The 25,864-nt window shown below is 40.8% G+C and overlaps 3 protein-coding genes across 3 annotated transcripts in view; 2 read left to right on the top strand and 1 right to left on the bottom strand.

Annotated features, from left to right (window-relative positions):
• Nucleotides 1–12,814, top strand: part of inpp5l (inositol polyphosphate-5-phosphatase L) — a 31,965-nt gene extending 19,151 nt beyond the window's left edge. The window contains exons 6-16 of the mRNA XM_061260593.1: nucleotides 307–410; nucleotides 1,488–1,540; nucleotides 3,629–3,748; nucleotides 4,522–4,606; nucleotides 5,370–5,465; nucleotides 5,548–5,622; nucleotides 6,258–6,331; nucleotides 6,413–6,524; nucleotides 7,099–7,167; nucleotides 7,288–7,365; nucleotides 8,635–12,814. Of these exons, the coding sequence (XP_061116577.1) occupies nucleotides 307–410; nucleotides 1,488–1,540; nucleotides 3,629–3,748; nucleotides 4,522–4,606; nucleotides 5,370–5,465; nucleotides 5,548–5,622; nucleotides 6,258–6,331; nucleotides 6,413–6,524; nucleotides 7,099–7,167; nucleotides 7,288–7,329 (830 nt within the window). The 3' untranslated portion in view covers nucleotides 7,330–7,365; nucleotides 8,635–12,814. The remainder of the gene's footprint in view (nucleotides 1–306; nucleotides 411–1,487; nucleotides 1,541–3,628; nucleotides 3,749–4,521; nucleotides 4,607–5,369; nucleotides 5,466–5,547; nucleotides 5,623–6,257; nucleotides 6,332–6,412; nucleotides 6,525–7,098; nucleotides 7,168–7,287; nucleotides 7,366–8,634) is intronic.
• A 1,392-nt stretch (nucleotides 12,815–14,206) lies between these two features.
• nkx6.3 (NK6 homeobox 3) lies at nucleotides 14,207–18,910 on the bottom strand. The gene is made up of 3 exons (XM_061261703.1): nucleotides 18,096–18,910; nucleotides 16,224–16,393; nucleotides 14,207–15,270 (listed from the first exon to the last, which is right to left on the bottom strand). The coding sequence occupies exons 1-3, from the start codon at nucleotides 18,496–18,498 to the stop codon at nucleotides 15,040–15,042; spliced, it is 804 nt and encodes a 267-aa protein (XP_061117687.1). The 5' UTR covers nucleotides 18,499–18,910; the 3' UTR covers nucleotides 14,207–15,039.
• A 3,469-nt stretch (nucleotides 18,911–22,379) lies between these two features.
• Nucleotides 22,380–25,443, top strand: LOC133141340 (E3 ubiquitin-protein ligase NEURL3-like). The gene is made up of 4 exons (XM_061261872.1): nucleotides 22,380–22,448; nucleotides 23,863–24,354; nucleotides 24,643–24,771; nucleotides 25,026–25,443. The coding sequence occupies exons 1-4, from the start codon at nucleotides 22,436–22,438 to the stop codon at nucleotides 25,175–25,177; spliced, it is 786 nt and encodes a 261-aa protein (XP_061117856.1). The 5' UTR covers nucleotides 22,380–22,435; the 3' UTR covers nucleotides 25,178–25,443.
• The last annotated feature ends 421 nt before the right edge of the window (nucleotides 25,444–25,864 follow it).

Here is a 25,864-nt window from a genome sequence, read left to right as displayed (position 1 = left end):
CTCTGGGGGTGGGCTGCCAGGACAAATTGGACTTTAAGCAAATGCTGTATTTTCGGGATGCGCAGTCCAGTCACATTGACGGTGAAAAACCTGGAAAGGAATAGCCAATGGTAGACCCATAAACTTCCTTACTCTGCCTTTATTTTCCTTGTTGTACAACCAGATTGGACCGCACTGAACACAGGCTAATGGCCCGATTATAGATTCTCTTATCATGTATGCTGCTGAGATGGGGCTAACATTAGTTTATTGATTGGTGTTTGCATGTTTTCTCACTCTTTTACCTCACCCCCCACACTTTTGCAGTCAGAGAATTTAAAGCCGTCTCGGGACACAACAAATACGTTGGCTCTCTGGATGGAGTGACCACGGTGGAGAAAGAAAAATTCCCCAAGAATTTCTGGCCTGATGTAAGTGTGTGTGTGTGTGTGTGTGTGTGTGTGTGTGGGCCCGTTAGGGACTGGTTGGGGCTCGGGCAGGAAGCCAGGTCTTGGGCGACTCAGATATTCCGCTCCAGCATCAGAGAAATTGACTACATACGTTTCCCGTAATCAAAACTATCAAAACAAAGTGAAAGCAAATTTTCCATTCATATTTTTCAGTCCTTTTAGTACACCTACCTAACCAGAGAAACACGTTTATATTATCTAAAAGATTTAGGTGAAGACTCTGCTGGCACCAATTCTCGTTATTCCAAAAGGGAAAATTAATTGTGTAGATTAGCACGGCTAGAAGCTTTAGGTTAGAAACCCTGAATGCCCTGTTAACTGCCATTGTAAAGCATTCCTCAGACACATATTTCAATATCTCAAATATCCCACTGTGCACACAAAAAAGGGTAGGTCTAGGTCAGGGTCAAAAATATACAATAAAACTGAAATTATATATTTTTTCAGAAAGTGCACAACCCTTTCAAATGTTCAGGTTTCGATTGTGTGACTAATACCTGTTTAGTGAGTAGAAAATTCTGACTGTAAACTGGATTGGCTATTGGGACATTTCTCAGAATGTCCACACCTTCATGAGTGAGAGTTGCTACACAGGTGCATTGATGTATATTCTTTTCCTATTGTGGGCTTAATGCAAAAAACAAAAATATGACTAAAACCTAAAAAGTATACTAGTCTTAAACTTAGTCGACATCTTATTTATTAATATACATTTTATTTCTATGACTTTCTTGCTCAATAAGACCGAAATGTTGTCAATGAGGTGAGAGAGTTCGACTTAAGTTTGTTTTAAAAATTGCACTCGTCAAGCAAACGGTAACATAAAACAAGTTAATATTTTCTACTTGAAAGGAAATCACTTCAAAGAAAAGCTCCATAATACAGATACACCAGCCTAGAAAAGGTGCACAGGGGTCATAGCGCTCATGCTGTTCCAGTTCTTTGTTTGCTTGCTTTCTATGCACTGACATTGTTTTACCATTGTCTCATCATTAGCAGTGCTGGAATAATTGATCCTCATTGTGAATCATGTTGCAGATCAAGTGGTCGAGGAAAGGCTACATGAGGACACGATGGATCATCCACAACCAGTAAGTTCTGATAAATGACATCACCGCAGAGCAGCCCTCTGCTCTTAACACAGACCTGTGCTCTTAAGCATGGGCGCTGTCTTCCACACAACAGTATCTGTGTGCTCTGGCTAAGTCACTTCCACTGCTGCGAGAACAAAAGCAGGCAGCACGCAGGGTGCTGCAGGGTCACTCACTTAGTCAACACTGCCCGCCTGTTGGAAGCGCATTAATTGAGGCCCAGTGGCAGGTGCAGAAAGAGAATGGGTGCCAGGTCTGTGATAAATGTGTGTGTTTATGTGCTTGTATTACCTGGGCTGCTGTCTTCCGTATCAGTAAACTCTTCATACCAGTGCTGTGAGACTGCAGACTGACACACACCCACACACACACATTAACACCACAAAACACATGCAAAAACACACAAGCACACACACATGCACAAACACCCTGAAACGCATGCAAACACACACGCACACAAACAGACATACTAGCACACACATGTGCACAAACAACCCGAAAGGCACACATACACACACACACACACACACACACACACACACACACACACACACACACTCATGTCAGATTATTTCAAAGACACTCTGATCCTGAAACAGGGAGTGAAATATTTTCATTTTGCAAAGAGTCATAGCAATCTCTTTTTAAAAAATGTCTTAACATTTGCCTGGGCTACAGTAAATGCCTTTTGGGGACGATGCTGATATTTGTTTGTCTCAACTGAAAGCAGTGCGTTTTTCACTTGTCCACGTTCAGACATTGAAAATAATAAGTAAAATATTTTAAATACTGTAGTATTTTAAATTCTGAAATACTACAGTATTTAAAATATTTTACTTATTATTTTGAGTTTTATTCCCATTCAAATCTTGCTTTCTCACTTCACACAGGCCTCCTGCCATGTTATAAAACATTTTATGTTCACTTTGAAAACCTGCATTTCTATCTGGCAAGCAATCACTGCCAGTTCATTCATACTTCACCTGTGCAAACACTATATTCGTAATTTATCAATACACTGTCAGAACCTTATCATGAGTAGTTTGTAGATGCTTGTAGCTTTCTCCACTTACGTATTGTGCTTGTGAAAAATGACTATGTTTGACAGTGTGAGCTGTTCATATAATACCATGTCTTTTTTAGATATCGCAGGCAGGATGTTTACTCCCACATTTTTTTTATTTACTATAGTTGTGAAAAGCTTTTAGCCTCAATTTCCCCCCAATTTTTTACCCATTCCCATTCTCCTAAACCTGTCTTGTCTTTGCACCATCCCCCAACAGTCAAAGAGGGGACACACACACACACACACACACACACACACAGTCTGAGCTCTTCTCCGAAGCCACCAGCTGAGCTGAGCATTCAGTGTGTTGGAGGAATGTAGGCAGGATGAGCTATCTGGCTGCCCAACACATTCTGTGACCTATCTGCTGAGTGCTTTTGAGATATTGAGCTTCAAATATACCAAAGGCAATGGGCTCCAAGCAGATACAACCTTTTAAATGTAGCATTTTATTTTTTCATACTTTTAAACAGTAACTACCTACTATATACTTTTTAACACTAACTAAGGTCTGATATTGATGAAGAAAAATGGTAAAAAAATAAATAAATTTAAGTTTTAAAAAAAATTCTAAATTTTTTGGAAGGAAAGCAAAACCTCTTTTTTTTACACGGTACCTTGATTTTGTCCGTGATACACAGGGTGACTAAACACAAAATATATATATGGTTGATTTTTTTTAGAGAAAATATCTCTGTGAGGCCTCGGGTCAGCAGTAAAAAAATATTTTTGATCACGCTGTTGTTCATTTAGTGCACCTCGGTGCAGCTTGTTTTATAACGTGAGTTATAATATGAATTATCTGATTATGCTGTGTGTTGTATTGATGCCAATTTTTGATGGCTGGTAACATGGATTGAGAGAATTGTCTGATTTTGCAAAGGGTTTTTGGAGGTTTTGTGTAATTTCTCACAAACTCCACTGAGTGTATAGTTTCTACGGCAGTGATGTTTTTCTGTGTGTGAGTGCTAAAGCACAGCGGTTGTTGCAGGTTAAGTGTCATTGCTGTGCGTTTCCTGCAGGGGCTTTGACCTGGTCAATGTCCATCTCTTCCACGACGCGTCCAACCTCATCGCCTGCAACTCCAGCCCCTCTGTGTACTCTGGCAACCGCAAGAAGGCCCTGCATTACGTCATCAACAGGTCCGCCCTCTGCGTCCACTCTCTAGTGCTCTCTCCTTTCTTCACGTCCTCCTTCATTATCTGCAAAAACTTTGACTGCTGGAACAATATTATTATTCAAATCCATTAAGTTGGCAAGAAAGAAGAGTGCGTGATCAGAAGTCATGAAGTTTTTGCTGATAAGGAAAATGACATGCCATAAGTAAAAACAAGATTCTCAAAATTCAGCACTTTACTCAAAATTGTTTAACAGAGAGCTGGTGACATACATTTTATGTCACCCTGTGAATTCTGACTTCAGAGGGAAAGCAGTTTAATTGCTCTACATCTTCAGCACATTAGAGGATCCTCCTCTTCATTGATCACTGCCTGTAGACATGTTGTCACCTCAACAGCACCTAACTGCTGCAGAATAATAATTTTACATCTTCGCCACAAGTTCTGCCTTTTTGCACCAATAGGATATGAGGGTATAGCTGTCCACTGGTTATTACTGTACAACCAACCCACTAATAATAATATGTTAAGAAAAATGACCACTGTGGTCTTTCTGTTTGGTGTTGAAGGATGAAATACCCTCATACCCTGTATGAGTACCCTAAAGGCATGTAGGAATAGCAATTATCATTTATGTTTATCATGCCTTAAATAGTAGTTAAAGTGAACTTTCTGCAAAAATAGTTAAATGGGTAAGGACATTAATTGGCTAAGTTAATGAAGTTGGGATATGGTGTATGGTCTTCTGTTCACAATAGATTGCAGGTGCATATCTTTCATGTTTCTGTTCTTCTCAGGATATCAGACAGCAGCTATGCCCCAGTCCCATTTTTCCTGTTTGGAGACTTCAACTTCAGACTGGACACCCTCAGCCTAGTTGAGGTACTACATAACATGTGTTTTTCATTTAACCAGTGTAATACGCCCCCCATTCTCCACTTTTTAATTACGCATGTGGGGGAGGGCAGAGACATTAATTTACCCAGTCTGTAAGAATGACCTCATCAGTGGCGTAAGAAGCCAGGGATAAGGTGCTTTCCTGTATTTGCCTCCGCTTGCATGTGTGTAAGTCTATGGGCCTGTTTTTGCAAAAACCTTTTAGCCCATGCAAAATCTTGACCAACCATTGATCATGTTAGGGGGCAGCCCTAGTCTAGTGGTTAAGGTACATGGTGTAGCCACGATAAGATCAACTGCTGTTGGCCCTTGAGCAAGGCTCTTAACCCCACATTGCTCCTGGGGGGACTGTCTTGTGCTTAGTCTAATCAAATTACATGTAATGTAATGTTCTTGGTTTTGCACATGCTAGAGGTCTAAATTAAATCAAGCCCTATACATCCTCTTGCATTTGTGTGTTTGAGCGAGAGACATAACCTCGTAGTGAGCTGAATATACAGTGTAGTCCATAAGTATTTGGACAGTGACACAATTTTTGTTGTTTTTGGCTCTGTACTCCAGCACATTGAGTATTGAAATTAAATAATGACTTTGAGGTTAAAGTGTTGACTGGCAGGTTGAATTTGATCGTATGTGGATCCATATTGAGTGGAAGTACAGTACCCTTTTTATAAATAGTCCCCCCATTTCAGTGCACATTTGGGACAGATTGCTGTCGGTAATACCTGTGTGTCCCTGCCTGTGTTAGAGTTTGTCCAGGTCAGCGGATGTCCAGACGGTGAAGAAAGACAGTAGTAACGAGGTGGAGAAGATCATCTGTGAGGAGAAAGACAACGACCACAAGGTGACTGTCCCTGAATCTCACCCACCACGGTCTGTGCGACACCTGCCATCCCAATTCTGACCCGGTCTTCTTCCTCCTTTAGGTTCTCCTGCACATCGAGACCAAGCTGTTTGCCTACCTGCACCAGGCAATGTTCAGAGAGGACAACGGAAGGGGGGTGAGCATCGGCCGTTAGCGCTTAACTGTTGCACCAGCCCCTCAGCAGCATGTGCTGCTGTTTTATGCTGTTGAGGTTTAGTTGTCTCCTCGAGCCATATCACAGAAATATCCTAAAGAAAGGTCCTGTCTTATCTTTAGCCAATAGTTACCATGGTAATTTCAGATAGGACCTGATTTAAGAAAATGTACAGAACAAAGTTTTCTATGTTTATTTTCCTATCCTAACTCCAGATAGGAAACATGTATAACAGAACTTGCCAAAATCCCACCTAAACTTTAGGATAACCCTGTTGCTGTCCTAACTTCATTGTTAGCCATTGGAACTAACGTTAATTAAAGCAGCAAGCTGGCTAACTGTCATAATGGCTGCTCTTTATGCTGCTTTTGAAATGCTACCTTACCTTGACCTTCTTTAAAATAAAGAGCAAATGACAACATATTTTTAGTGCAGAGGCATGGGAATTTAACAACTTAATTGTTTTATTGAACAATTATACTTTATATATCATGCCAAAGTGAAAAACTAAAGTGTGATGCATGAGATAGGACCAATGCCAGGCAATAGTGTGTCTAGTTATTTATTTGCTTGTACTCAAAACTAGAGTCTGTGTGATATGTATGCAATCCCCACAGCTTCTGAAGTATGACAAGGAGAAAGCGGCCTTCCAGGACGTCATCACTGAGGAGGACATCCTGTTCCCCCCCAGGTGAGTTCCTGAACCCATGTCCCTGCCCTGCGGTTCTGCCCTCCCTGTTCCACTCCGTCTAACTTCCCCCCCGTCTCTCAGTTACCCCTACAGTGAGGACTACAACAAGCCCACGCAGTACATGAACACGCGCTGCCCCTCCTGGTGCGACCGCATCCTCATGTCCCACTCTGCAAGCGACATCATCGAAAGGGTCAGTCGGCACGTTTAACCGGGTCGCCCTGGTAGCTCGGTCTCCGGCAGTATCGGTCTTTGCCAAGACCAGGGCTGCCCTACCCTGTTCCTGGAGATCCAACCCTAACACAGCATACCTCATTCAACAGATCTTGAATGTCTTGTTGAGCAGCTCGTTAGGGGAATCGGGTGTGCCAAATCATGGTTGGAATGAAAACCTACAGGATGGTAGATCTCCAGAAACAGGGTTGGGCAATTTTGATATGAACTGAAGATTTCCCAGAAAGTGAGTTGGATTGGATGGCTTGCAAACAATGACGGATTTACTGCCACAATTTCCTGTGTCAGTTTCTCAACTGAAAAACCCAAATACATTTCTAGAATTTTTTGGAAGCATTGAAAAGAATGGCCTAGGTATTTTGCATGCAGTAATACCATTTTCATATTGTTTAATTGGATACTCCGATTACCGATATATGTATGGTTTTACACCAATTAACATACAAAGGCTAACAGATAGCTCTAATAATAGCTAATGCTAGCAAATCCCTATGTAGGTTATTAATTTCAGTAACGCTCTTTTGTGTATGCAGGCAGAGGATGGAGAGAACTGCGTGGTGTACAACACACTAGGCCCAAGTGTCTGCATGGGAGACCACAAGGTAATATATATGACATGGCGCCCTTGGGACTGTACACTTTCGTTCTAACATGGTACTCGATTCTCATGCCCTGTCGTCATTGTGTTCTCTTTCTCTGTCTCTTGCTATCTCTCTCTCCAGCCTGTTTTCCTGTTCTTCGGATTGAAGACAAACGGCCACTGAGGCGAAGCCTGGAGCTCTATTGAATGGTGAGATATGGTGAGTACATGCTGAGGATTAGAGCTGCCACTTTGATACGGACTGAAGCACCGGTGCCCAGAAAGAAAAGAGCTACAGCATGTACAACAGGCAGCTGGGTTTATATTCCTGGCCTGGTGAACAGGTAGCAGGACAGGCATAAACAGCCCCTTCCTTTACTTTGTGCGTGTGTGCATGCATGCATGCGTATGTGTATGTGTGTGTGTGCGTGTGCCTGTGTCTGTGTGTGTGCCTGTGTCTGTACAGATGCCTGTACATGTATATGAGTGGTCCTCCCTGTGAGACTGATTGCGGCCCCTGGCCTCGGGGTCCAGGCCCCTGTCCCCCTGCGGGTCCCCAGAGGGCCCGGTTAGGCTGGGACCAGGGCAGTGCGGGGGGGATATTAACCAAGATGAAGTGCGGCCGGGCAGCACCAGCTCCTTTGTGCATAATGTAGTAGGGCCATCAGCACTTTTCCTGATGTATGTCTATTGAATCCCCCGCTGTCACTGCTCCCGGCTGGGGCACCGCCAAGTGCAATGTCATTGGAATGCAGCCGGCCTGTCGTTCATTAATTACAGGCGCCCTCGCGGGCCGGGCAGGAATTTATCGCGCGGCGTGGCGTATTGGCATTTTTACTGCAGAGATTTTGTTTTGCCGCTGTTTTTATGGTGTTTCCATGAGATGCGCTCCTCCTTTATGGAGATCCATCTTCTCCCAAACCTCGGCAGAGGGGAAAAAGCTGTTTACCGTGGAACCCAGGCCCCCCAGTCCTGACAATTAGCTTTTAATTTAAGGGGCCCCATCACACAAAGGTGCCGCAGCTCCTGCTCGGCCCCGTCTGATAATGGAAATATAACGATCAGATTTATAACGTCAGGATAATTGCGTCCAGATGTCAGCCGTGCGGTCCAGCTCGGTCAACAGTGATGCATACTGGTGTGCTCTTAAAAGAGTATCCTCTCCAAAAACTTTGAGGAGGGCTAGTCAGAAGTGGTAGTTATGTACCGCAAAAAATACGGCAATGTATTTTATTCTTATATCTAGACTTAAAATCTTACTTAAAAACAGTATTTATATTTGTTTTTTACTAAATAAGGCAAACATATTTCCAATGATAGTGAGATAGTCTGACTCATTTCAAGATCTGCCAAAGGCATATGGAAATGTCACTTGTCAAACGAACAGTCATTTAAAACGAGCTAATATTTCATATTTGAGAGAAAAAAATAATATTTTTCTGAATACAAGACCACTTAAGTTTTTTTTGCTTCTATGCTCTCCTTGCAGGTGAACCAGCACAGCATCTATCGCATGAGGGATTGGGAATCTCGCTTTACATTCCAGCATCACCCACATCACATCCTTACCAGCACCGGTCCCCCCCAGTCACTGTCTTATCCACAGTAAACAGACTGTTTCCTGTGTGTGACTACTCCTGTGTGAGGTCAGAGAATGTCCACCACCAGCATTACACGTGTACCGCCCAGCATTAGTATTAACCCTGCCAAACCTTCCCCCACCTGCCCCGTTATGCAACCCACAACCCCCCCTGACCGGTCGTGGAAATGTACCCGTGCAATTCTGCCCAGGCAGAGAGAGACTCGTGAGGGTGAATCATCTACAGCTGTCATGGAAGTTTTCTGCACTGCATTCTCGTTTTTCCTGAGTGAGGTCATGAGGGGGAGGAGCTGAGTTCCAGGAAGCAGCTTCCTTCCCAAACAACCTCAGACCCTTCTCAGCACTGCCCCCTTCCCTCTCCCTGCCCGCTCTGTCCAATTCCTCGTCATCCTGCTTTCACTGAGTTCTGCACAGGAAGGAGCAGATCGACAGGCTCCAGAAGCACTGTCATTCTTCCAAGTAAGCAGCTGACTGCAGCTGCTCAAAGTATCCGTTTGCTTTTTATTCCTTACGCTTACCGTTAGCCGACAGACATGCTGTGATTCATGTTTTTACTTATTTTTTTACTTATATTTATTTCCTGTCTTATGTCAAGGACATATGCTAAAAAAGTAAACACAACACACCACAGTAGCTGCTAACAGTTCACCATAGCTGCCCCCTTTCAAAAAAAGAAAATGAATTGGTAATGGATAGTGGACCCTTCAGTTTGGGGATAGATGGCATAATTCTCAGCGTGACAGGGAATTTTATGATGATAAGAAGGCCCCTTTACTGTGAATTATCTGATTTGGCATGAGTGTCTCCTAAAATATTGCCTCGGCTCTACTCCTTACAGTAATATAGGTGTAGGAGTGAGAGAGTGTATTTTACAGCGATATAACCAGTGTCCTGACGTAGCCTTACATGTACTTTAGCCTAAGTAAATGCTCCACTTTCCTTTGGTTGGGTGGGCAGAATTACCACCCACTCTTGCAGTCACAGCTACAGTTCCAGCACCGTTTAAATCAATACAATTTTGAATTTACAAGTTCACTGGGGAGGCATTTCGAGCCCTTCAGCAGAGTCTGAAGTATTTAAATCACCCCCCTGTGAGTGTGGCTGGGCACTCCCTCAGACTCCTAATTCAACCCCCCGGTAGGCAGTGGAGGTTTAAGAGCTGCAGATGTGTGTCACTGTGTCCAGGCACCTCCTGCTATCACAGTGGGCCAAAACTGCAAGAACATGGAAGTGTTTTAGTCTTGTAATGAGAAAATAGTAGCTTGTTTTTTGCTTGATAAATGAAAGTGTCTGGCCCATTGGCAAATCTGGCCGATCTTTTTGTCTTACTGTCTTTAGCAAAAAAGTAGCAGAAATAATATTTTAAGTCTAAATCAAAGTCTAAATCGAAAAGAAAAAAGACTAAAATGCTTGATAAGATTTACTTATTTTTTTGGTTTTTGCAGTGAACTGCATATTGGACCGTCTCATACCCAAACTAGATTAATTCTGGCACTGGTCGAGGTTTCTGTCAGCTTTTTAAAATTCTCAGCACAACTGCTCAGTGACTGGTCTTTTAGCCAAATAGTTTGTTCTTCATTTTAACCCTGATGAGTATTAGTTTGTTAAGTATGATAATTTTCAGTGCTTTATGTAATGGTTAGTGGCTGGGGTGTTGTACCGTCTTGCTTTTGTTTTGTTTTTTCAGCCATATCATAGTAAGAAAAAGAAGTAAGTCACTAAGTTTTCTTGCTTTTATGTTACCCTCTCACTCATTTTTAGGTTATCTTATTTGAATTTTTTTTTTTTTTAGGTTGAAGGGGGTGAAACATATAGATAAGTCATTGGTAGAAGGTACAAGTAGTTCCTTTTGTTCAAATTAACAAACCAAATGTAGCTCATATTTTAATGTTTTATATGTTTGTGTCTCCTCCTTTTCTTGTGGGTTAGGTAGTTGCTTTGGCTGTTTTTGTATCAGGATTACATGTTGAAAGTTTACTTGCCAAAACAAAACGTTTACCTTATCATTCAACTTTTTTGGATGTTATTGGAACATGCATGTATGACTAGTTTCTCAAGATGTCCCATGCATGCGCACAATTACAAACACACAGATACATTCATACCAGAATCTGATTATATCACTCTTCATTTATGATGGTGGATTGTGTCTCATTGAAACCATAAATTAAAAATCAGCTCAGAATTGTAAATGTCAAAGTCAACATGTATTCAGGCATGGTTGTGATTAATAATGAAATATTTTTGTTATCTTTTATTGTTGGATAATTATGGGAAAGGCATATTCGTAATGAACTCCAGAGCATTCATTCTCTGGTCTGGACTGTCTCATAGTAACCACACACAGTTATATGTTATATGTATTATAGAACCTGGGCAGCCAGCATCAGTCAAGGCTGGACATATTGTAGGTTTCCAAAACGAGATGTTTAGCTTGATGCCGCTAAATGCATAGATTATCTATAATTGAAAGTGTAATCTGGATCCTGTTGGGTTTCATTACATTTATTGACAGTCGTTAGTCTGCATTGTCAGAGTGGAAGTAACAAGTACTGCTAGTCAATAACCTACTTCTAGGATATATTTATGTGACATGAGACAAATATGATGTTCACATTCAGTTGACCACGGCAAATTCATATGCTCTGAAGTTCATTATGAGGCCAGTGATATCATTAAACAGACAGCACAGATGTACTTAGTGTCTTTTTTCAGTCTTACAAGAAACACTACATTAATATTATAACATATCTTTGTAAGTGTGTACATAAATATATGAAACTTTTTAAAAGTGGGTCTTGCCCCAGATAATTTGCCACTGGGCTATCATTACTCAAACAGTGCAACTTTTAAACTGTAGAAAGTATGTATTCCTACTGTTCTGTTTGAATGAACTCAACCTACAAGCTTTTTTTCTGTCAGAGTTCTGGAAAACTGAAAATGTGTTAACCAATGTTCAGATTTACATTTTGGTGGGTAGTTGTGGCATAGCCTACTCTGTAAACTTGATACTGGCGTGTTTTTCATTTATAAAAACTGTTTTTTCAACCTGTCAATTTACTTTCACGCTTGACTTGGCATGACTTAAATGGTTTTCAAAAGAACAAAGTTCTTTGTCAATTCCTCCTCTGAGCCAAAATTTGACAGTTCAGTGAACTTCCTCTCTGGTTCAGTGCTACTGTAGCTCTGTGATTTGGTCACAGTTCTGATTTTGGATCCCAAACAATATTTAAATTGCCATAAAACCACAGGAAACGCCATTCCTGGAAAATGGAGAGACCCAGACACAAAAGGCGATGTCTTGCACAGCCCGTCCGAGGCATTTAGACAGAGATAAACGTGGCGTTAAATCTGCTCCCTCAAGGTGAGGGAGATCTTTTTGTTTTTACTTTATTTTTGAGATGGACGGCATGTTTAGATCGATACCTGCTGAAAAGGGAAAAGCGGGTCGAAATGATGTGGCGTTCGGAATGCGATCCTCTCGGCTGCTGAATTTGAAAAGACGAATCGTCCCCTGATTGGACAGATGCTGATTCATCTGCAGCACACGGTGTGAGTGTAGTCACTGATAGGACGACTGGCTGTGTGCTCAGTGTAGCCTAGCTGGTGGTCATTCATTGTGACGTCAAGTGCAGCCATGCAAGAAAGCATAATGGTCTTTCTAGCTTCAGATCATAATAAAGCAACTCTTAAAAGACTAAAACCATTTGCGTGTTTAGTGTTTTAAGCAGTAGGGATGTGTAACAGTGCCAAGAACTGAATGGTGTCTTATTTGCTTTCTTCTCCATTGTTTCTTCTCCATAGGCCCTCCTGATATTTTTCTGATATATTAAAAATCAATTAATATAATTTCACACCGTCATTGTTTTTCACAGTAAACCTGATAGGAAATGTATATATTTTGTATTGTCTTCAATGTCCTCCTAGCATTCAAACAGGTCTTGCTTCCTCAAATCATCGTTTATTTCATCTTATTACATCAAGCATTGGGGGTGAAATCTTTATCGTGTACATGACATGTTATTGTTTCTGTTGCATTTCCTCTGATAAACTGTACATATTCAACACATATTCAGTTTGTGGGTGTCTCATTGATTCAAGTGTCTTTTGTTTTTACTTTATATGTTTGTTCAACAAGGGCAGCTTATTTAGCATCAGTCCCCTCCTGTTCTGATAAGCAGTTCTAACTGCTTATCACAATGTGGAGGTGTTTAGTATGTGTAGCGTTTGTGCTGATGGTATTGTAATCAGGGTGCGCCGTCATCCTCCCTGATGGACATTTTGATGAACATGCATTCTTTTACATTTTTTAATAAATAAGCATGGACATTTTTACCACATACATCGAAGTACAGACAAGTACAGACAGACAACCCCTGATTGTAATCCAAACCTCTGTCATGACCACTTGGGTTTTCACTCCAATTCTAACAAAGCACACCTCATTCAACAGGTAGCGATCTGATTGAGCTGCTGATTAGTAGAATTTAGTGTGCCAAATAACCTTAAGGATGGTAAATCTCCAGGAACAGGGTTGGCCAGTCATGGCTTATTGTGGGTGCATCCCAATACTCAAAAGGTGTATCCTCCTCTCCAGGAGGAGATGAGTGGAGGAACAGAGGATATGTTTTCTTTGGTATTGGGGCACATCCGCTGCCTCTTCAGCTGAACGTGAACGTGATGGGGCTTTACTCTTGCAGGTCAGGCTGCTAATGGGAGCATCCTCTCACCAGCTGGCTGTTCCTGCCGTTTCAGTACCTCGCTGTTCTCTTCTCTCTCTGTCCCCCGGTGGGAGAAAGACCTTCCTCTGTCAGCAAGGAAAGCATTCTCACTTCCTGACAACACATCCATGTATACAGCCCAGTTTAGCAGACACCGATTAAGCCTAGTTCTGAATTCAATTCTATTTTCAATAGAATTTCTCCATGCAAAACTCAGTTTAGTCCAGGACGAAGCTTGATCTGTGTCCATGAAAAATATGATATTTTTATATTTTAAAAATGTAACTAGCCCCTGCCCCCATATTATCTCATTACCACACTGATGGTGCAAACAGCACTGAAAAGAATGCAAGAGCCTTGGCACTGGACTCCCCTTTGACCTCTGGCCATCTGTACTGATCCCTGCTGAGAAGGATGCGAGAAATCAAGGTAATGCTTTCCCACGTAAGTACAGAAAAATTGATTTTACGGTCAGCAAAATGAAGGTTGGCATTCGTCTTTGGTTCAACCCATTCATGTACCTGTGATTGAAAGCTGTGGTCTGTAGCTCCTTTCTCACGTTAGTTTTATTGTATTAGAATATGTTTATCTGCCATGCCTTTGGGATTTCTCATGCACTGCATAGCTAATATTATAGATTGCATACGTAAGGTGAATTGAAGTACTTTTTTGTCAAATCGGAAAGTCAGTGGAGTATGAAGTTGTCATAGCCAAGGAAAAGAGTGATGAACATGCCCAAGTAGTAATCCATAGTTTTTATTTTACAATTTCTCAGTTCATTTACACAGCTTTTAGGTGGCTGAAGGCTTGGGAATTGGTTTGTTTAGAAATGCATGCATTTTTTAAAAACATGGACCACAATGCCACAACAGCCAGCCAAAGAGATTTAAATTCCCATTGAGAAACTGCAGTTTCAGGCACCAAGTCTCACTTTACAATAAATTACTGCACTTTAATTGTAAGTTGTATTTACAGCCATGGAAGTCAGGTAGTGTACCTGTGAAAATTGAGTTGTCACTGAATAACATTCTGACTGATCACAATCACAGATTTACAATGACAAATTACAGAAAATGTACACAAGCCCATTGCTGACATTCTTTGTTTTGTATGTTGTTTAAACTTCTGTAAAATGGTCACTAAAAAAAGTCCATGTATGATTCCTGGTTTACTTCTTTAAATATGGTCGACGTGACGACAGGTGAATTAAGCAGTAAAGCCTTTGCTCATTCCATTCCTGACAGTCATTAGTGTAAACTGATCTCTAACGCATTCAGAAGAGCATAATGGGTGTGAATGAACTAGATACTTCAGTGGATTCATACGTGAGGGAACTACACTCACTCCAAAAAGAAATATCAATATCATGTCAATTGTTCAGTTAGCTAGTATGTGTCAATGTAAATGTACTGTAGCTACCTTAGCTATCTTTGCACCCATGATTCAATGATTTTGTAACCTTAATGCTAGTATATATATACATTTGTGCATATACCAGTAGTTTACCGGTGCTTCAGTGAGCAGCTGGATTGAATGGACAGGCCAGGGACTGTGGACTATGTGTATGCGCACGTCAGACATGGTGTGGTCCGAGTCGGAGCACAGAGAAAGCTCGCCGATGTTTGCGTAGAAGCAGGCGGATCTTCTCATCATCCGAGTCGGGGTCCAAGGGCTTGTTGTACTCCTCGTCCTCCACCTCGTTCTCCGACGTGTCGCCCCCCTGCTCCCCTCTGGAGGCCTGGGTGGAGCTGGGCTCCGAGGCGCTCTTCTTGCGCCACTTGGTGCGTCGGTTCTGGAACCACACCTGGAAGGGGGCATGTAGTTCCTCAGTCTCCGCACTGCCCGTGGTCTGACTCACTATGAGTCAATGTCTCAATGTCTACACCTCAAAGCTTATTTCTGACGGCAGCTTGTACAAGTGCTGAAACAATCAACAGTATTTGCCATCCAAGTTGTATTCATCAATGTGTTCAATTGGAATTACTTGAATTTTTTGTTAAATGTTCTTGAAAAGATCATTCATTTGAATCCATTGATAATCCATAAATACACTTTCTAATTAGGTGGCCCTTGCCACATGAAATAATTTTTAGCAAACAAGTTCTTTCATTGTTTTTATTTTACAAATCCCCCTTTTATATTTAAGATAAGCCAGATGTCTTCTTTAATGTCACACCTTTATGATTCACTTCCGTTTTAAAGAAATTTTAGTCATAAAGCAAACAATTTTCAAAGCTTAGTTGTTTTGTCTTTGGGAATAGCTTACATTTTGTCTCCTTTACTTAGTCATTGCTTTAGATGGCCATTCATTCAGTGCAGTAAAATTTTCAGCGTTCTCTTGCAAGAGTGGGATCAATTAGACTTGAAAGAGTTGATTTAACACTGAACAGTCTCCTGAATCTACTGTTCAGACTTGTGTACTCAACAACTGCACATTTCATACTTGCTCACATTTCTCACATTAATTGGGCGAAAGTGTGTGTGTGTGTGTAATGTGCTGTGCCTATGCTGTATGTCACATTATGTACATGTGACATACACATAATGTAATAGATTGTATGTAATTGTGTCTGTAGTACTGCAGTGTAATTTCTTTAGTCTTTGTGTATTTGAGAGGGTATGTTGTGTCTAAATCCTTGTGTGTTTTCAATTATGTGCCTGATCAAGCAGTGCATGTTTTCATCCATTTGTATGTGTTAGTTTCATTTGTGTACATGCAGAACACATGTCTGTCTGCATTTGAGCGTGTAAGTTTACCTTGACCTGGGACTCTGTCATGCCCAGTGAATATGCCAGCCTGGCTCTCTCTGGCCCCGCCAGGTATTTGGTCTGCTCAAATGTTTTCTCCAGCGCAAAGATTTGGTGTCCGCTGAAGGTGGGTCTGGTGTGCTTCTTCCTCCCCACCGCCTCGCTCAGGTGTCCGGTGCCTGGGAAACACACACAGTGCACACCTTTCACACTGTCTCTTTTTCTACTTTTTCCCAGAGAAGCCACTGTAATCCTGAATTAACACTGAAATGAGGGTGTTAAAAGAGGGTGTTGTTGCTGCAGTAGTTAGCGGTTGAATGATAATTGATATGGTTGTAACCAGTGTCATTTGTTATCCATAGTACTGTGAAAAAGTTTTTTGTAAGTGCTACATATGCTAGAATGTTGTTCGGCTGTAATGGACAGCTATAAACTGTATATTTTACTGCATTCCAACCAGTGCTGTAAGTGTAGAACCTTTCAGCAAACTAAGTTAGAAATTTGTTAACACCATTGTGATAACATTGTTTTCATAAATTCTGATACTGTAATGGTATTCAGTTTTGAAATATTCATATGCGTTTATGCATTTTCCACTGTGAAATGTGTTAATTATCTACTGCTTCCATTTCAAGGGATAATGGAAAAGTGAATCTGAGGATCAGAAGAAAAATGTATAACGTATATGAATAGAAGCTCTGTCAACATTTGTCTATGTGATATGTTTAAGTTCATATAAAACCATAACTGACTGCAAACAGAAAAAAACCTATTGTAGATAATTATAGTCCGAGGCTCTAAGGATGGAAATGTATTCATCTCAGTATTTAATGCAAAGATGCTTTCAAAAATACTGAAAAATACTATAAACAGGCGTGAACAGTTAAACACTAAATCAAATCACTATTTGTTGTTACCACCCTTTGCCTTTATAACTGCATGCATTCTCTTGGGTACACTGTCCTGCAGTTTTATAAGAAAATCGGCTGATCCGTTGTACCAAACATATTGGAGAACATGACACAGGTCTTCTGCAGACATAGGCTGTCTTGCTTGCTTTTGTTTTTTTTTATCAGAGAAGCAGTCTATTACTTAATATGATACTTTATTTGATCTATAAAATGCAAAACATTTATTGTAACATTTACATTTTTCGGGAAATAAATGTTTGGAAATCCCAGATTTTCTCTTTTCTACTGACAAATGAATGCAGAAAATAAAAAGATAGATATAAAAATATCTAATACTAGATTAGTATGAAAACATCTAGGGTGCCTAAGACTTCTGCACAGTACTTTATACCTAATCAACAAAAACTGAAATAGTGTGACATTTGAAAATGTGATCATGATATTGTTCACAATTCTTTATAAAAAATATTTCCACACATTAGTATTGCATATTACTATTTTATACATATATCATTGTCGCAATGCACAATACATATTTCTTCCTCTAAAAATACCTGCAAGGCCTCTTGGACAAAAGTGATATTTAAAAAAAATAATTTTGTATTACTTAGCATATGAAGTGAAGTTGTTTAAATTTGGAAATGTCAGATGTAAAACATGTCAGTGTATGTGTGTGAATGCGCTGATGTCCTTGTCCAGTCATTACCATCACAGGCGGTTTTCAAAAATAGTAAGTTATTTGAAGGTAGTTCAAGATATAAAGCTATCACACAGAATGTGTTTACAGTTATTGGAAGCAATTTAGGCAGATTAGGCATTTTGATAGTGCATGATCCAATGTCACAACCGTATTCCTCCTAATCTCATGCATCAGTGACTGCGCTCAGCACCAGGGCTGAACTTGTCCATTCCTGAGCAATGTGGCCAGTGACTGAGTGGCAGTGTGGAGGTCAGAACAAGCCGGACTCACTGTTGCTGCAGGGCTGTCTGCCGCCTCTCCACTCGTACCCGGCCTCCGCCCAGCAGCCCCCACCGCGCCCCTTCACCAGGCACTCCGAGCTGGGCTTGGAGAAGCCGCCCAGCGACGGGTTGTAGTCCCGGTTGTAGTATACCCCCGGGGTGGCCACGGTCCCAAATCCCCCCATGGTGGAGTATCCAGAGAGGAGCGGGGTGCTGGGAGCGCCCACCATGGAGCGGCTGAGGATGTCGCTGATGCCGTGCGGCGTGCCGGCCTGCAGCTGGCTGTTGAGGCCTGGGTTGAGCTTGTAGAACGAGTTCTGCACAGAATACTGGCACATGGGCGCCTTAACGTCCGAGGGGAACTGGTTCAGGCCGTTGTTGAACAGGAAAGACCCCGGGATGTTCGGATCCATGGGGAACGCCTCTGAACGGCGGCTGTCTCCACACACGCTTGTTCACTTTGAACCCGACATGGAAAGCCCCTGGTTCCGTCCAACAGGACTAGCTAGCTCTGGTCCGGCTGATGAGTTCTGAAGTCACCTCCTTTGCCTTCTTCTGGTTTAGTCCTCTGCCCCCTGAAATTTGGGGGGTGGATGTGGACCTGTGGTGAGGTGCCTCCCTCTCTCAGAGGAGACTGTGCCAGTTCTGTGGTGAGAGCTTCAGTGGCTCTGCGGTTTGTGAGATATCTGCAGTCAGAGCCAACATTAAACCAGCTCTCGTTCCTCTTTCACCTGTTTTGTGCCATTGTACGATAATTCCAAGATAAACATCAGCTGTGCACCCACCGGAGAAGGAGTGTTACAGTTGCTCCTTAAGACAAATGCACTTTCCTAGCACTTTCCTCCAAGGTAATAAATAAGATGCACCTTAAACAGGACTGACACCTTCTTGATAAAGATGGGCCACATTAGAATGCTGGCTGGGATTGGCCTGAAGGCTGAGCGCTCTACCCGTGTCTGATTGGCTGTATTGCAATCAGCAGGTCTCTTATTGGACAGCGGGAGATTAATATGTTTTTGAAAAGGTAGTGTGGGAATAAGTTGCTTTTTGATGGCCTGCCATGGAGCTGAATCCAGAGGCAATGCTGGGAATCTGCTCAGAGCTGCTGTTTTTCTGTTTGTGGAATCATGGATATTAAATGGTGTGGAACCAGAGTCTGGATATTTCCGCCTCTGCAGTTTTCCCGAAGACCCAGCGGAATTAGTGAAATTATTATTTTAAAAATTTGATGGCCCTACTTTATTGTCTGATCACCATTGAGAGTGTTAAGACAATATGATGCTTGTGGTTTCTAATGGTCTAGTATGGATAGCAAGTTTCTTTTTGAATTAGCTCTTTGCAATTTCTTCACCTGGTCTGTTTATCTATTCACGTTATTATCATATTGATATTATTCTGTTGAGATTTGGTTGAAATATTTTACTTTTGTTGCTATTTAATATGAAATTTTGAAACCCTGCAGTTGTTTGTTTCTTTCAGAGGCAAACACAAAGGCAAGTTTTGCATATAATTACTAGCTAGGCAGTGTGAGAGGCTAGGTGATTAAGACATGTTCTTTGTTCTCTAGCAAAGACACATAAACGGTAGCATTGCTGCCACCTGACCCAAAGGTGCAGAATGATCAACTCATTATGCTGGACAGGAAAGGTTCAATACAAGTAATAGCACCGGGTGACAAATGACTCTCAAAAGATAATGACAAAGAAACGTTCTCTGACCTAATTTGTCTGCCGTATCTGTTGATATTGCCAAATAACCATTGTTAATACCTTTCTACACCATTTACACAAACTCTTTATGTGTGTAAAATTAACAGTTAGACTTTTTCTTCCCTCCACTTAGATGACGTTCAAGTCAGCATCGATGTAAATGCTTACAGCAACTGCATAAGGGACATGCAAAAAGATACCATTTATTTATATTATAAGAAGACATAAACTGCTACAAAGCCGGCATCAGACTAATACAGGACGCCGGATAACATTACTTCCATAATGCTCTGGTCTGTACATTATTTTTTTATAATTTACCGAACTGAATTCCAACAGGGCCAACTGATATTTGAAATATTTTTGGTTTATATCAAAAACTGGGAGTTTTAGAAACCTTTTCCCACCACCCAAACCGATTGATAAACCACTGACATCTGGTGGTGAATCAGTGGATTCGACAAAGTCCGTGAGATCAAACCTTTCAAATCCTATGCAAATCAACAGTATGCTCATTTCAGCGACTTGAAAAGGTAAACCGTGTTTCTTTTTGTAATTATTTTAATAATTTAGGTATGGCAAGAAGTCTCAAAAGGTTTAGCTGATCTGATTTTAGTTAGTTTAGATGTTTTCTAATAACAGTATTTTTTTCTGCATGCAATTCCTCATTTTCAGGGACCTGCAAGGACCAGAAGTAGGAACCATGGCATCATGTATCGCCAAAACCTGTGGGGACGTCTGCCTGGAATGTATCATTGATCACTTTTCTTTTTGAATTATAGTACCTTTGATGTGCATATAGAAAGTCTTAGAGATCAAATTACTCATTGATTACAAATTAGACAACTACATAAAACTATTAACTACATAATGGCAGTTTTGTCTAGTCTGTTTTTTTATACACAAGAAGTAAGTTATATTTGAAGATATCCGAACAATATTCCTGTAAGTGCTTTCCCCCTACACCTCCTTAAAAGATGTGTCATCTGCAGGCTATTGCCTCGCACACCTAAACCCTGCAGTGGGGAATTTCCGTGCCCATATAACTTTACAGAAAACTGGTCACTTGCAATAAATGGAATTTACGTCTTCTTAGCGTATCCCAATGTATCAACACCAGCCAGAACAAAAAACGAATCAGTAATCACGTGATGGCAAGGAAATGGGAGTGGTAAATTGTCTTGTGACTTCGACTGAGTTTTTTTTTTATTGCTAAATTACAAAAACAGAGCATTCTTTACACTTAAGGCACAATGAACAAAAAAAACTAAATGGAACGAAAATGGCTACACCATTTAAGAAACCATATATATTGTACTTTATATTTATCTTTTAATCTATTCAGAGACTTGACGTACAACTTAAAGTAATTAATAATGGGGAGGGCTTAATACCCTTCCATTTACGAGTAAATGCGGTTATTTCTCTGGAATATACAGAGATATTGCTGATATTGTTTGAAAACTGTCTTTAGTAAAACAGTGTTAATCCAAAGACAATGCGTTAAACAGAAAAAGAAAGCAGAAGTCCACCATTGCACCACCATTTTGCTTACCATTTCTGAAATTTCCAGTTCCTAAAAACAAAACATTTTGGTGATAGAGAAACTTTGCAAGTGAACATTGAATATAATTTTGATACACACTGATTTAAAGCACAATAAAAAAATATTCTTGTTAAGCGACTGTGTCAGAGCCCCAGGGTCTGATATCAAATCTGAACAGTGCCAGAACTGACCGTGGACAGCTTGCTCGGCCCAGAGAGAGGACCTCAGCAGCCAGGATTAACATACAGTATGCTATAATGCACCAGTGACCCCTACTGGTGGAGCAGCCACCTGCAGTTTGGCCATTGAGCCCCACATAAGTCTTCCTCTTACTCGTGTCTTTGCAGATGTTCTGCTATTTGAAAATAAGGTACATGACTGGGAGCTGCAACGTCGGTGGTTCGAATCCCGGTCTAGCCACAATAAAAATGATCCGCTCAGCTGTTGGGCCCTTGAGCAAGGCCCTTAACCCCATATTGCTCCCTGGGCGCTGCACTGTGGCTGCCCACTGCTCCTAATAACTAGGATGGGTCAAATGCAGAGGCCAAATTACCCCACCAGGTTCAATAAAAGGTATATTACTATATTACTATTACTAAGTAGTGCCAACATTGCTTCATGCTTCATGACGTGGCTGCTTCACTGTGTTCTTCTGAATCATCATCTGAGTCTGCGATGAGCATTGCAGTGTGAGCATACCAAAAAATTTCCTCTTGTCTGATAGACATAAAAGCAGCTTGTCCTATTCTTCTGACATATGATCTGAGTAAAAAGTCACATGTAACTTTAAAAAAAAAAGAAAACATAAAATGCAAGGCCATCCAGAAGCTCATTCCCAACTCCCTCCCGCCCCCCCTCCCACACACACACACACACACACACACAAACAGAAAAGGCAACAGACTGTGGTGATTTTCCAGAGCAGGATGTGAAAAAAAATAACCAAAGGGGGCTGGGCAATGAGCAATGTTTTGTGTACAAGAAGGCACGTGCTATAAAATTCCAGACATCGCAAAAACACTTTCAGTTTTGAGGAATAACCATACACCACTGATAGGAGTCTACAGGATTAATACTTTCAAAGTGGTGAACCAGATGAATCGTGAAGGTATGAATTTCAATTTTAACCAGATGACAACTATGGAAAATGTAGGAAATTAAAATTAAAGATTTTTCATAGTCACCTTTTCTCTAAGGGGCCTTTGGGTCAGTTTAGATTCTGTAAACTCTAGTACTGTGTTGTGTAATCTTGCTATTGACTCGGCTCTTGGGACAGGTTTATCAAGCAATTACTATAAAAACTCTGTAGCTGTTACTGCCACTGCATAGCTTATGCTTTTTACTTATTGCTGCTTATATATGCTAGTATTTGTCTGACATGAGAGTGGCAGGTAACCTTTTTCCCTGCAGATGGGAAAATGCCTTGTGATTTCTTAAAATGTTTGAAAATCTCTCCATTTGTTGGTGTTTGATAGGTATTTTTGTCCAAAACTCATTTTACATTAAATTGAGGATTTGTAATATTTCAATTTCCTGTTGACATTCAGGTGAGACATTAATATTCAGATGAACTTGAGCAATTCACTTATGTGCATACAATTTGAAAATGCATTTAAATCTTATAAATATATTTGATGGAAGTAATATATAATTGTGCATTGGAAGTATGAGTTAAATGATCAGATTCCCCTAATCAAACTGTTCCCATGTTAGTTTGTGAATATATGCATGTTTGAAATAATATAATATAGGCCTACACGGTATTTTGCTGAAGTTATATTACAAAATGCATTGTGTTGCCAGTAAATTATGAAGTAATACATTTAAATCATGAAGTAATACATTTTTGGTGAAAGAGAAAGCAATTAAATGTGTGCTCAATAGAGGCAATTAACTCTACTACAAGGAACAATAAGACAATACATATTTACAACCGAACATTATCAATATAAAAAGAAAAAAAAAGTTTTGACTAATTTCTGTGTTTTTTTAGCACAGATGCACAGTATTGATGCACTCAAATATACTGTTCAAAAATAAAGACATTTATTTTTGATTTATTTGATTTATTGTCTACACAAGATATTTTCCCTAATAGTAGTGTCAGAGCATTGTCAACAGGAATTTGGTTAGAGTCATGACAGGGCATTGTTTATCCATAAACATTATCTATCCATCTTCCTTATTACTGTCGAAGGTCATTCCCACTTAAGTTTCAGTTTGACTAACACAGAAAAACAGCCAAACACTGCATTTATATGAAGTATGTTATCAGGTATGTTCTTAGATACTATAGACAAACAGACAGATACAGTTTAATTTGTGAGTTTTATTCAATGACAGCAAAGACTGGGATTTGGGGTTTTTTGGAGGTTGTCGTGCGGCAGAAAAATTGTGGCAAATCAAGTTGCATGGTGGAATGCTCAGAAGTGATATAATCTGTCACCCAGCTTTTTAACGGCTTGAAAGTCATAACAACCAAAGGTGCAATGTTCCAAACCTCTCTTTTACTTTCATTACAGGGCCACATACCTGTGGAGTTTTTTGTTTGGGACCCCTGGCCTTTCACACGGAAGCTGTGGGGGACTGCATCACTTTAACCCATGGGGCCAGGTGTGCAGAGAGAGCTCCGTACACCTTCCGGAACGGTGTGGTGTTTAGCAGCCGCCCGGTGCGGGTCAAAGAGATGGTGCGACTGCAAGTGAACCACACTGTAGATCGCTGGACCGGTGCCCTCCGCCTGGGCTTCACCACCATCAAGCCTGTTTGCGGGCCCGGAGCAGAAATGGCCATTCCCAACCTCAGCGAACAGCCCGGGTACTGGGCAGCCCCTGTGCCTGAAGAATGCGCTCTCCCTGGCTACCAGCTAAAGTTCTGGGCAACCAAGAAGGGGAAGCTGATGTACAAGGGGCAAGATGGCAAGAAGCACAAGTTGCTGGTGGGGCTGGACCTTAGCAAGCCACTATGGGCCATGATCGATGTGTACGGGCAGACCTGTGCTGTGACCTTACTTGGTGAGTGTTGTGTCCGGGGATGACCCGGATGTTTATTTTATGATATATTTAAGATTATGTCACTTTAATACGTGTGTGTGTGTGTATATATCACATTGTATTCTTTAAAAAAAAAAAATTCATTTGTACAAGTGATTAAATATGATGCACATTTTCCAGGCGTATGACTGGAAAACTATATGTATCTACAGTACATACAGATAACTTAGAACCTTAGGATATTTCTGGTATACTACTCTCCTGCTATTTCACATGTAATGATATGGGTGATGTCCCTCGTTCTTTAAGGCTCAACGAAAAAAGGTCCACTTGGTACCCGGAGATCCTGCCAAACCTACTCATGTGAGAACAGCCCACCATCTTCTGAACTGTTTGAGAGGAACTGTCCTCCCATCACTGACAACCAATGGACGGAGGGTAAGTGTTGCACAGGACTTCACGAGACATGTGTGCAGTCATTTTTTACCCTACCTTCTTTGCTTCCATTCTGATACTGTGAAAAAAGAATTTGTGAATTTTTTAATGACACAATAGCCAATCCCTTCTCTTCTTATTATTTATACCACAACAGCTGTAACAAATCTTTATGGAAAGTTGTTCTTGGAAGACACAAGCCAATTTAAGACTGTTGTGTTCTGTGTCTAACTCTGTCTCTGTGTCTCATTCTCCAGATTTCAACACAGCGGAGAGCTGTGTTGTCTGCATGTCCGAGCCAGCCTGTGTAATCCTGTGCTGTGGGCACCAGTGCCTGTGCACGGTGTGTGCAGAAAGAGTGACGGCATGTTTTGGGACCTGCCCACTGTGCCGAGAGGGTATCACTTAGCTATGGTTTACTGCATTGTGCAAGCCACAGTACCAGAAAGACAGGCCGGATAGTTGCTGAAGGACTCTACTGTACTGTCAGGAAGCTACTGTATGTCCCACAAAGAGGAATCACCCCATGACACATTCAACATTACCCACTGTGTGGGCTTTGTCCTGGTATATTTATTTACACTAATTCACAACTTAGAGTGAATTAAATAAATGTTTGGCTGAAAAACTTCCAAACTGCTAGTACTGTTGCTGTTTTTAGCAAGACATATCTTTCACATTGAAAAATCTGTTTTTAATTAAATTTGTAACTATACTCTTCACGTAAAGAATGTGTGAATGGAATTACAATCAGCTAATAATACCATCAATAAATACTACTGAGTGGATACTGTGCATAGCATCTTGGTGTCGACCAAAATGACTGAGGTTTTTTTTTTTTTTTTCATTATGAAATTGATGTAAATTAGATTGTTTCTTGGTTGAGACAAAATGACTGTGAAAATATTATTTAAACCACCTATCAATTTTCAGGAATGATCGAAATGCTATGTATCTAGCCTGTAATGCTAATGGCATTGTACATATTGTTAAATACTATTGAATTATATTCTATTAATAAAATGGCAATAAAATGTTATACTAATTAATGTGTGTGTTATGTGTAATGATGTATGATGTATTTTACATTATATAT

This window comes from Conger conger, chromosome 11, assembly GCF_963514075.1.
Source record: "Conger conger chromosome 11, fConCon1.1, whole genome shotgun sequence".
In the NCBI taxonomy this organism is placed as follows: domain Eukaryota; kingdom Metazoa; phylum Chordata; class Actinopteri; order Anguilliformes; family Congridae; genus Conger; species Conger conger.
The sequence above is the reverse complement of the archived record's forward strand: the minus strand, read 5'-3'. Positions and strand labels throughout refer to the sequence as shown.